This window comes from Pristis pectinata, chromosome 17 (assembly GCF_009764475.1).
Source record: "Pristis pectinata isolate sPriPec2 chromosome 17, sPriPec2.1.pri, whole genome shotgun sequence".
Taxonomy (NCBI): Eukaryota; Metazoa; Chordata; class Chondrichthyes; order Rhinopristiformes; family Pristidae; genus Pristis; species Pristis pectinata.
Genome location: NC_067421.1, coordinates 39,569,288 through 39,582,013, shown reverse-complemented (window position 1 = coordinate 39,582,013; position 12,726 = coordinate 39,569,288). Strand labels below are relative to the sequence as shown.

The following is a 12,726-nucleotide window of genomic DNA, read 5'->3' as shown; positions in this document are numbered from 1 at the left end:
ATTGCTCACTCAAGTAGTCTATCCCCCACCACAATACCTGCTTAAATCTTTTCCTGTCCCATACTTCTTTTCCTCTCTTTAGCCACAAGAAGGCATTGATTCCTTGCCCCACAAGTGTTGGGAATCCTCTAATAATGAGCCGTCGATATTCTTCAAGTGTGAGCTTGACGGTACGCACATCATACATTCAATTGCCTCAGGCAGTGAGGTTGAGCATATTTCCATCCTAACCAATGTGAAACCCACACAGAGGCATTTTCTAGCTGATGTCACTATAAACCAATAGGTTTGGGAACTCTGACCACTTTTCCTCTCAGTCACACTTTTGTCAGTGTCACAGTTGAAGTCAATTAATTCAGCACGGACCGTGGAATTTAACTTTTAACTTCTGCATTCCCGGCCTCCACTGAGACCACCAAGGGACCTATACAATTGGTTTGATTGAGCAAAAAGAAATATATTATAGATCTGGGTCACAAAGATGCAATTTAATAATACACTGTGCCATGACCAGTTTGACATCTCCCACATTTTATTCTGTTTTCGATAAAGAGACACAGGCAGCCATTACTGTGTGCTGCAGATACTGTGAATTTAACATGGCTGCACCATGATAATTAATTAAATTATAGCTACAACTGATAACCTTCATTGTTGGCTGAAGATTGACATAAAAGATTTGGTGCCACAAAGGCACATTTCGAGACAACATGTAGTATAATACTGCTTGGATTTTTATGGCAAATATTATTCTTTTGAAGTTGAGTTTATTCCCTTCTCTTTTTATAAAGAAATGAAGAAAAGGTGCATTGACAATAGTTTTGACCCCAATGTGGTATCAATGTCAATTGTCATTTCATGTTCAACAGTCCTGAGAAAAACAAAAGATAATAAAATTCCTTGAAAATGTGGCTTGACATGTTGGTGGAGAGAGCAACAGCATTTCAGTGTTGATTCTTTGGTACAAATGACATGTTGCTGGTAGTGTAGGAATGCTGTGATTACCCTGGGAAGTGTGCTCCTCACAAGGCAAAGAAGGGGGATAAAAAAATTGAGGAACAAATTTTTCCAGTATACAAGAGAAACAAAAGGACTGCAGATGCTGGAATCTAGATGAAAAAACACAATGCTGCTGGAGGAACTCAGCAGACCAGGCAGCATCCGTAGAGAAAAACAGACGGTCAATGTTTCAGGTCAGGACCCTTCTTCAGGACTGAAGGTAGGGAAAGGGGAAGCCCAATATATGAGGGAAAAGCAGAGCAGTGATAGGTGGATTAAAGAGGGTAGGTGGGATGGACACAAGGTGGTGACAGGTAGATGCAGGTAAGCGATAGCGATGGGCAGATGCAGGGGAGGAGGGGAGAGCAGATCCACCAGGGAATGGGTCAAAGGGAAGGAGCAAGGTGCCCCATGAGGGGAGGGGAGGAAAAAAAGTGAGGAGAAAAAAGAGAGGCTAGGAAAGAAAAGATGAGGTATGGTTGGGGGGGGGGGGGGGGCAGGGGATTTGGTTTACTTAAAGTGGGAGAATTCGTTGTTCATGCCATTAGGCTGTAAGGTCCCAAGGTGGAAAATGAGCTGCTGTTTCTCCAGGCAGGCACATAGGGTGGCGGTTCGCGTAACGCTATTACAGCGCCAGCAACCCGGGTTCAATTCCGGCCGCTGTCTGTAAGGAGTTTGTACGTTCTCCCCGCGGGTTTTCTCCGGTTTCCTCCCATATTCCAAAGATGTACGGGTTAGGAAGTTGTGGGCATGCTACGTTGGTGCCGGAAGCGTGGCGACACTTGCGGGCTGCCCCCAGAACACTCTACACAAAAAGATGCATTTCACTGTGTGTTTCAATGTGCATGTGACTAATAAAGAAATCTCATCTTAGTTTGTGTTTGGACTTCTGGCAGTGGAGGAGGCCGAGGACTGACATATCAGTGATGAAGTGGGAGGGGGAGTTGAAGTGACTGGCAACGGGGAGATGCAGATCGCGGTTACGGACGGAGCACAGGTGTTCTACAAAATGGTCACCTAGTCTGCGTTTGGTCTCGCTAATGTAAAGGAGGCCACACTTGGATTCCCCTTATACCATCTACTGCATTTGGTAATTTACCTGCACCTCCCCTAATATCATCTACTGCATTCGGTGCTCCAAGTGTGGCCTCCGCTCCCCCTATATATTGGGCTTCCCCTTTTCCTATCTTTAGTACTGAAGAAGGATCCTGACCCGAAACATTGACAATCTGTTTTTCTCCACGGATGCTGCCTGGCCTGCTGAGTTTCTCCAGCATCTTGTTGTTTTTACCAGTATGCATCCCTTTGTAACCCATTACTCAGTTATGTGAAATCCAGGGAACAAGTAGATGAAAAATCAAAAAAAAAGTGCAGATGCTGGAAACCTGAAACAAGAAGAAATTGTTGTAAACACTCAGCAGGTCAGTCAGCATCTGCAGAAAGAGAAACAGAGCTGATGTTTCAGGATGCTGAGTTGATGAGTATTACAAAATCTTCCATTTGTACTTAATAAGTTATGAATTCCTCTCAAATGAGTTGTAAAAGGAGTGGAAAAGCTTATGGAGGGAAAATCATAATTGAAATATGGGAGGGGAGGAAAAAATCATACACATTTCCAAATATTCCCTATAGACATTTGATCGACCTGTTTTTGACAGATAAATAATCTATTGAAGCATTAGTAATCTGAAATTACGTGCATTTCCAAGAATGCATTGCATTGAATAATGATAGTAATATTAACCAAATCAGAAGAAGGAGTTTTCCAGATGTACTCACCATTACACACATCCACTCACCCACACGGACACAACCGCACTCCCAGAAACATCCACAGACACACGCACAAACAAAGCCACAATCACACACACAGAAATATACTCACAGAAATGTACGCTCACACAAATAAACACCATAAACTGTGTGGAATACTAAGTAGCAAAGACTCTTTAAAGTCAAGGTAGTTGCTAGGATGCAGTATGTTTTAATCAACCATTTACATCTGCAGTGTCCAAGAAACCCGCAGGATCTGCAAAATATGCTTTCATTTCCAGTCAACTTTATTTCCTGTTCCTTTCTTTTTCACTGTGTGTTGAATGGAAAGCTGTTAAGTCTCAAGTTCAAACTGGTAGGAGCTGACTTTCCATTGGTTTGTGTCAGGCTTGAGCAGGCAACGCTCTGTGAAGGTTACATGCCCTTTAGCGTCAACAAGGATGACTGTGTTTGTCCTGAGAATAGAAAAAGTCAGATGTTTCAATAAACTGAGAAGAACTCTGGAGTTTAAAAAAAACAGAAAGTGAACAAAAGTAAAGAAGAAAAGCAGCATAAAAAGTTACGATGTTCCATTGAACAACCGGCGATGTGCTAAGTGCCTTTTTTAAGAATAGCAAGTCCAAAAATATATGAATCTAGTTAAACTAAACTATATTAAATACTTACTCTCGAGGACTTTGATGAAATATATAATCAATGAAATAATACCACAAGAAATTCAAAGTCCATGACCACAGAAATACTTAATGGTTTCACATCTTTCTACTTTGGTTTAAACAACAGCAGATTATTAATATTGCATGTGGTACAGTACTGGTGGATTTTGAAAACAACTTCAGAAAATTAAATCCTTAAAGATTCACTTGTGCAGACTGTCAAAGACTCAGTAATCTATTCCTAACAAGTTATCAAATAAAATGCTGATTATAAAAAGAGCCTGAATGGTGAAAATACAGGATATGTCCTTCATAAAGTAATTGGTAAAATACCCTATCCTGCACTATTCCCAAGTTCCTGGAGATATTGAAGCTTGGCTTTGGCTGTTCTGTGGCACATCACCCTAACAACCATTGTCCACATGCAAGAATTAGTGACCTATAATATTCTACTGAACTAGAGGAGGCACCAAAACAACATTGGATTCTCATTCTCTGTTAAGAAATGAATAATTTCAGTGAGGATTAGGTGAGAGGGAACCCTCTTAAATCCTCCACATTCAGGGGTGCCAAGGTCCCTACCGCCACTCAAAGCAAATGAACCTGGCTCAGACCATGGATGAAACCTGGCTTAAACATCTGTTTACGAATTTACTGAGGGGCAGGAAGGCAGGTTGATTTCAATCCTGACGCTAGTTTCGATTGGTGGCAGGGGAATGGGGAGGTGGAAATGCCTCCACGTCAAATCCAATCGATTCAAAGCTATGTGTGAAACATGCAGAGGACACGGAGAGCCTGGAAATGAATGTACAAAATGACTGCAGATGAAGAATAATATGGAAAAATGTGAAATTGCTCACTTTGGTAGGGTGAATAGAGAAGTAGAATATGGTAAGAAACCAGTAAATGTTGGTGTGCCATAGGATCCTGGTGTGCTTGTTAGTGAAACATAGAAATTTAATGTACAGGTACAGCAAGTGATCGGATTGGTGACTGGAGTAAAAAGGTTAAGGATGTCTTGCTGCAATTGCACAAGGCTTTGGTGAGATCATATGTGAAGTAGTGTGTGCAATTTTGGTCTGCCTATTTTGATGTACACTTACTTCGGGGGCAGTGCAGTGTTAATTCACAGTGATTATGGGAATTGGAGGGTTATCCCATGCAGAAGCGATCAGTGGAGGTGAGAGATGATCCCACTGGGACACAAAGATTCCAGAAAGGATTGACAGGGTAAGTGCTGAGACTCCATGTAGTCTGACTGGAGAGCAGTCTCAAGAGAAGCAACCAGACTGTTTGTAATCCTTTGATATGGTGTATGTGGTTAATATCTTTGTACTTAGCTCTGTTAATAGCCTAATGCTAACCATAACTCGATAGGGACTGACAGTTCACAACTCACCGAGTGCCATAAAAGGAAGTGCGAATGAACAATGCCGAGAACTCCTCTAAGATAGGTCGAATGAAATCCTGACCTTGCTCCTCTATATCAGTGACTGGCAATTGGCTGGTAATAAAATGACAAAATTCCACCATCAGTTAGAGCTGCAAACAGTCAGGGTACCGTTCTGCTTAGATTTTAATCACGTGCAATAAATCCAATTTAACAGAGGTCTGATTCGCTAAGAACTAATAATATTCACCAAAAGATACAGGCAAGAATCTCTAGTGGTTCAGTGACACTGCACTGTACTCTCAAAGAGCCCAAATGTGAACCACATCCTTGGACAGCAGCCAGACTCAAACACATTGTGGTAGAACGACAGGGGAATTCATCCAGACAGAATGCTCCCCTTGGGACCAATAGGAACTCGGAATTGGAATTGGAGTACTATTGTCACTTGTACAGAGATACAGTGAAAAGCTTTTGTTTGCGTGCCATCCAGACAGTTCGTTCCATGCACCAGTACACCAAGGTAATAAAAAGGAAGAGAATATAGTGTTACAGTTAGAGGAAGTGCTGTGCAGGTAGACAAATAAAGTGCAAGGGCCATGCCGAGGTAGATTGGGAGAATCAAGAGTTCATTTTCAGCGTACGAGAGGTCCGTTCAAGAGTCTAATAACAGCGGGATAGAAGCTGTCCTTGAGCCTGGTGGTACGTGTTCTCAAGCTTTTGTATCTTATGCCCGACTGGAGAGTGGAGAAGAGAGAAAGACCAGGGTGGGAGGGGTCTTTGATTATGTTGGTTACCTTCCTGAGGCAGCACGAACTGTAGACATAGTCAGTGTAGGGGAGGTTGGTTTGTGTGATGGACTGGGCTGTGTTCACAACTCTCTGCAATGGGCCAAATTATCTCCATTTTTGCTGGAATAACTCCATGCTCATCTGGTGCCACACTGGACACCAAAGAGGTGATAAGGTGTGGAAAAGAGAAACAAAGGACTGCAGATGCTGGAATCTAGATGAGAAACACGATGATGCTGGAGGAACTCAGCAGGCCAGGCAGCCTCCGTGGAGAAAAGCAGACGGTCAACGTTTTGGGTTGGGACCCTTTTTCGGGACTGAAGATAGGAAAAGGGGAAGCCCAATATATAGGAGGGAAAAGCAGAGCAGTGATAGGTGGACTAAAGAGGGGAGGTGGGGTGGGCACAAAGTGGTGATAGGTAGATGCAGATAAGAGATAGTGATAGGCAGGTGGGGGGGGAGGGGAGAGCAGATCCATCGGGGGGTGGGTCAAAGGTGAGGAGAGAGAGGAAAAAAAAGGGGAGAAAATAGAGAGATAGACTAGGAAAGGGAAGAGAAGAAGCATGGTTGGGGGGGGGGTGGGGGGGGGTGGGAATTACCTAAAGTGGGAGAATTCAAATGTTCATGCCGTCAGGCTGCAAGGTTCCAAGATGGAAAATGAGGTGCTGTTCCTCCAGTTTGCGCTTGGAATTCTCCCGGCAGTGGAGGAGGCCGAGGACTGACATATCAGTGATAGTGTGGGAGAGGGAGTTAAAGTGACTGGCAATGGGGAGATGCAGGTCGCGGTTACGGACAGAGCACAGGTGTTCTGCGAAACGGTCACCTGGTCTGTGCTTGGTCTCACCAATGGAGAGGGGGCCACACTTGGAGCACCGAATGTAGTAGATAATACTAAGGGAGGTGCAGGTGAATCTCTGTCTCACCTGCACCTCCCTGTTTGGGTCCCTGGATGGAGTTGATGGAGGTGGTGTAGGGGCAGGTGTTGCACCTATGGAGAGGGCAGTGGAAAGTTCCCAGGGTGGGAGTGGGATGGGTGGGGGTGAGGAGTGAACAAGGGAGTCGCAGAGAGAGCGGTCCCTGTGAAAGGCAGAAAGGGGTGGGGGGGGGGGGGAAGATATGCTTGGTGGTGGGGTCCCGTTGGAGATGGCGGAAGTGGCAGAGAATGATGTGTTGGATACGTAGGCTGGTGGGATGAAATGTGAGGACAAAACTTGCCAATTTAAAAAATAACTGTACAGATTTTCAGATCACATGCAGAATCATTTAATAGGTTTGTATTGTTCGCAGTTTAAAATGGGTATTAGTTCACTTATTTTTAAATAATTGACAACATGAAAATATTGCATACAAGAAAGCTGTATAGGTGCTTTGTTTATCAACAAGGATTGAACTCGTGTATTTGCTTAGCGAGACTATCATATTAATCATTTCAATAAGTGACTAGGGTATAGTGACTAGAATAGAAGTCACGTGTTGAGTGCAAGTCTAAGTTCTGGAGTGGGGTTTAAAACTATAACTTTGGAAATCGAAGTGAAATTTCCAAAGGATGAAGCAGTACCACCGAATCCTCAAAAAAGCTTGGGTTTGAAAGATGGGATTCAAACCAAGCTCCTTGGCACTGAAGTCAAATGCTCCCCTGACACATTTATGTCGGTATCCAAGCATATAGTGACCATTTTCCCAAAGTCATAGGAACTAGAATCTGGGCAAATTACCTGCTCCTTAGCACATTCCCATGTTAATTTGATTAAAATACAAGGAGATGTACAATTGGGACTTGATAATAATTTAACTCAATTTGTACTTATTGAGCAGTAAATGATGCTCAGTAATTTGTTAAATCAAGTGCCCCACATCAGTGTTCCACGGGTGACCCTTAACTGTGACTATTTGGATGTAGAGACGATCACAGGTATGTCCAATTCTAGTCAAACACTTTCCAGATGGAAAGATTGCAAGATGGTCCAGTGGTCTCAGCTGACGTCAGCCTAGATACCACCTGAACTGGGACTAATTAAACCAACGGTCAAACTTGGGTCTTCTGGTCTGCAAGTGGTGGTGCCGTGACTTAGCAGGTCAGTGGAACAGCTGTTATTTATGTGATACGAAGAGTATAAGCAGGTTTAGGACAGATATTGTAAAAAGTACATACTATTCTTCGTTATTCAGCATGTTTAAGAGCTCTTGCGTCAAGTTCTCTGGAGAAAGTGCACAGCTTTTCTTAATAGTTTCTGTGAAAAGCTTTTTCCCATTAACAAGTTTCTTCCATGGAGTATCAAGAAGACTGTTGCAAAGCCCATAAATACCTAGGAATACACAGATAAAAACAACAAGAAAGATGGCATTAATCTCAATTACAGCAGAAATGTTATCTACCTCCATACTCCTATCTATCTATCTATCTCTCTCTCTATACACACACACACACACACACACACACACACACACACACACACACACACACACACACACACACATATATCACTCTTCAAAGATCATTACTCTTCTTAAATTCTTGGAACCAACTGTGAATGGGTGAAAAGCAGCAATGACGATTGTGATTCAGGTCTGACACCAACTATGGCAACATTAGTTTTGTACAAATACATACAGCTGCCTGAGCACCCAAGAACAGATCACCCAAAAACTAAGACCCTGAAACTACAATCAGGATTCATGATCCGGAATGCACAATCTCAAAGTGGACCCAGTACTCCAGATATAATCTGCAAACATTCAAACATGCAAACACTAGGACATGCGAGGATTTTCACATTTATAAAAAATACTATTTAAAATGAAGGTGTTGATTCTGACAGGGCAAAGACTTTCTGTGCAACTGCTGATTTTTATACCTTGTCTAAAGACCATGTGTTAGTTAAACTTTAGTCTGTGAATGCTAACAAGTTATTTGATCTTGAGGAGCATCAGACCCAAGTCTAATTCTTGTTCTTGAACAATCCAGATTAACATCCTATCCAACAAAACAAAGGTTACGGTATCATTGAAAGACTTTGAGCAGCACAGTGCCTGATGCTTTACTTCTCCCGCTCCTGCTCAAAGGTGATGAGGGTAACTGTGGTGATGCTGTTGTCCGAGAGATATGCGCACAGAAGAAGTTGTATAAACAGCAGAATATACTGGACTTTAGTGCAATTATGGATATTAACTGCATTTAGTTTCAGGATGCACAAGTACAAACTTCTGCCATGCTGGCAGTTCTGCGTGGAAATTAGGGCAGGCACGGTAGTGTAGCGGTTAGTGTAACGCTATTACAGCACCAGTGACCCAGGTTCAATTCTGGCCACTGTCTGTATGGAGTTTGTACGGTCTCCCCGTGTCTGCTTGGGTTTCCTCCGGGTGCTCCGGTTTCCTCCCACATTCCAAAGACATATGGGTTAGGAAGTTGTGGGCACGCTGTGTTGGCGCCGGAAGTGTGGCGACACTTGCGGGCTGACCCCAGATCACTCTACGCAAAAGATGCATTTCACTGTGTGTTTCGATGTACATGTGAGTAATAAAGATGTTTGATCTTATCTAAATTGCTGATGAAGGAGAGGCTGAATAGGCTAATCAGAGCGGCAACACTCCGCTTGTCAGTCATGCAACTGAACACTGTATCAATGGAAGTTGACACCATGGGATCAGAGCTTTAAAAGGAACTTAACTGGATGAATGCAGCTTCGACAACACTAAGAAGCTTGACACCATAAAGGACATAGCAGCCCGCTTGATAGGCACCCCATCCACAACCATTCACTCACTCCACACAGTAGAAGCAGCCTGTGCCATCTGCAGGAGGCACTGCAGCAACTCGCCAGGACTCCTTAGACAGCACCTTCCAAACCCACGGCCTCCACTAGCTGGAAGGAGACAGGAAGGTGCCCTCCGAGCCACACACCATCCTGACTTGGAAATATATCGCCGTTCCTTCACCGTCACCGGGTCAAGATCCTGGAACTCCCTCCCTGACAGTATTGTGGTATATCCAACCTCAAGGACTGCAGTGGTTCAAGGCGGCAGCTCACCACCACCTTCTCAAGGGTAACTAGGGATGGACAATTAAATGCTGCCTCAGCCTGTGAAGCCCACATCTCTTGAATGATTAAAAAAAAATGCCACATCTCAAGAAACAAGCAAATAAGCACATCTGGTTCATTGGTCTATTAGGGAAGATGGACAATTCAATAGTGACTCAAGAAACATTCTTCCTATCATTAATAGCTGATGTTTTTGATCAAGGGTCATGATGTTTCCCTATGATGCATGTCCAGTGCTGTGGCAGTGATTTAAAATGTGCATTGCATACTAAATGACATCAGTTCTGCACCAAAAGCGAGGCAGTGTAGAGGAGATAGGTCAGAGTGAGATGGTGTTGTAACAACAATTTTGCACTCAATGTCAGCATGACCAAGGAACTGACTGTGGAATTTATGAAGAGGAAGTCAGGCAAACATGCACCAGTTGTCATTGAAGGGTCTGTGGTGCAAAGGACGAGCAGCTTCAATTTCCTGGGTGTCAAAATCTCGGGGGATCTATCCTGGGCCCAGCACATAGGTGCAACCATGAAGATGGTGTGCCAGCATCTCTACTTTCTTTGAAGTTTAAGGAGACTCAGCACTTCATCGAAGACTCTGACAAACTTCCACAGATGTACAGTGGAAAGCATTCTGACTGGTTGCATCATGGCCTGGGATGGGAACTCCAGTGCACAGGAACACAAGAGGCTACAAAGAGTGGTGGGACTCAGCCAGCTCCATCACGGGTACAGCTCTCCCCACCATCGAGGACATCTATAAGAGGCGATGTCTCAGGAAGGCGACATCAATCATCAGGGACCCCCACCATCCGGGCCGTGCCCTCTTCTCGATGCTGCCATCAGGCAGGAGGTACAGGAGCCTGAAGACCCACATCTCAAGGTTCAACAACAGCTTCTTCCCCACTGCCGTCAGGTTCTTGAATGGACTTGAAAAACCTTAACACTATCTCAGACTAATTTTTTTTCTTCTCTCTCAATCTTGCACCAGTGTTGTTATGTTTACATGTAAGTTATGTATAATTTATGTTAACTTAAGCTTACGTTAACCTATGTTTGTTCTTATCTTGTACTGTGCATCTGCTGCAAAAAGCTAATTTTCATGGCATTTATACCTTGTGTATTTATGCCTATGACAACAATAAACTTGAACTTGAAAAGCTTCCACATGGAGTTATGTCATACATCCAGAAAGCACGATTCAAATTCCCATTGTGTGCTACAAACACTTGGAAGTGTTAATTTTGTTTGGCAAAGGATTTGACATTTCTGTGTAATTGTGCAGCACAAACAATTGAAAACAGGAATAGACCATTTGGCCTCTCATAATTATACTGCTATTTGATAAAATCACAGCTGATGTCTTATCTCTGTGCCACTTTTGTGCCCTAACTATATCCTATAACTCCCTTGATATCAAAAAATCTATCGATCTGCCTTGAACACGTCAACAACTGAGTCACTACAGGTGTAGAGAATTCCAAGGATCCCCTATCCTCTGAATTAAGACATTTCTTCTCATCTCTAATGGTCAACCCCTTACTTTGGCACTTTGACCCTCAGTGCTAGACACTCATCAGGAGAAGAATCAACCCTGTCAACCTCAAAGAATTTTGTAACTTTCAATGAGATCATCTCTCATTCTTCTGAACTCGAGAGAGTGTATGCCCAGTCTGTTTAATCTCTCCTCATGTAACAAACCTACCATCCTAGGAATCAACCTGATGCATAGTGTCTGCATTCACTCTATCAAAAGTATATCCTTTCTCAGGTAGAGAGATCAGACTTGGACTGGAGAACTGAATTTCAAAGCCCACACTTTAAATTAGGGATTGAACCTTGGAATTTCCTAGTTCCTGACTCAACATCACTCAAGAGATACACGTTGCTTGAAAAGTTAAAGCCTTTGCTAAAAGAACAAACTTCCCATAGGAAGTCTGTTCCAAAACATGCACACAGTCCTGTATGAATCAGCGACAAATGATTCCTGTAACATGGCTTTCATACTGACTTGTTCAGAGAGCACAAGCAATCATTTTGGTATCTTGCAGTGGCCATTTCACATGGAGCCCTGTGGTGTGGATTATTATGGCAGTCACTTTCAATGCAGTGTTGGTATGTTATTTAGAAGCCTGGTTGATAATGGTAAGGGATTCAAACGTCAAGTCTATCTGTGTTTGTAAAGATCGGGACTGTGCTGATTCTGGAGACGTAGGGACAGGTAGGCAGACATATACAAACATACTTTTATGTGCGATGCAAAGTTCTAAAATAATAATTCAAGAAATTTAACATTATTCAGAACACAAACCTGGATCCAAAACTCTGGGCTCCTGGTCACTTCTATTCCCATAGTAACACATCATATCTCCTTTGGTGTTGCTGCAAGAAAAGACAATTTGTTGTAGAAGTTGCTTTGCTTTGTACAGGATTTATGATCACAATAAAAGTGGTGCTTTTAAATAGAATGCATCTTGCCTTGGGGTGTTTTGGATGGAACTGTGATCATTAGGATGTCTTGGAACAGTTGTTCAAATTACTTTGATGGTTATCATAACATCTCATTTGGCCAGTGCAGTCGTGTGTAGATTACTGAGGTTCAGTCTGGGCCCCTGCTTTGAACTATATGCCTTAAGAATTTTAAATCCAAGCCTTGTTCCTCTCAGTTACTTTCACTGCAAACAGCCCTTTCATGACAGCTTGTCTGTGGTGTTCTTCCCAGTCAGTTGCAGAAATTAATTTTATCAATTAAGGCCAAATCTAAAAGTTGCTCCACAAAGTCACAGGTTACACCTCAGTAGGGCTGACATCAATATGAAAAAGAGACAGATCATCAAATGAAGCTATATGGGTTGAACAACAGAACAAAAACAACGAGGAACAGCCACACTACTGTGAGTGGACTACATACCTCCAAACACTCCAAGGGAGGCAGAAGAACAAATCTGTAAAGGGAAAGGATAAAATAGGAGCGAAGGTTCTAAACTGGGGCAGGGCCAATTTTACTGGACAAAAGTGATTTGGCAAAAGTAGACTGGAAACAGCTATTTGAAGGTAAATCAATGTCAGAACAATGGAAGC

General features: G+C 43.0%; 1 protein-coding gene across 3 annotated transcripts in view; it reads right to left on the bottom strand.

The window, feature by feature from the left end:
• Nucleotides 1-2,967: 2,967 nt before the first annotated feature.
• The window catches only part of tango2 (transport and golgi organization 2 homolog (Drosophila)), a 119,256-nt gene continuing 109,497 nt past the window's right edge, over nucleotides 2,968-12,726 (bottom strand). For all 3 annotated transcript variants that reach the window (XM_052032366.1, XM_052032367.1, XM_052032365.1), the window contains 4 exons: nucleotides 11,957-12,027; nucleotides 7,762-7,915; nucleotides 4,828-4,932; nucleotides 2,968-3,227 (listed from right to left, as the gene is read on the bottom strand). In XM_052032366.1, the coding sequence (XP_051888326.1) occupies nucleotides 3,107-3,227; nucleotides 4,828-4,932; nucleotides 7,762-7,915; nucleotides 11,957-12,027 (451 nt within the window). In that variant the 3' untranslated portion in view covers nucleotides 2,968-3,106. The remainder of the gene's footprint in view (nucleotides 3,228-4,827; nucleotides 4,933-7,761; nucleotides 7,916-11,956; nucleotides 12,028-12,726) is intronic.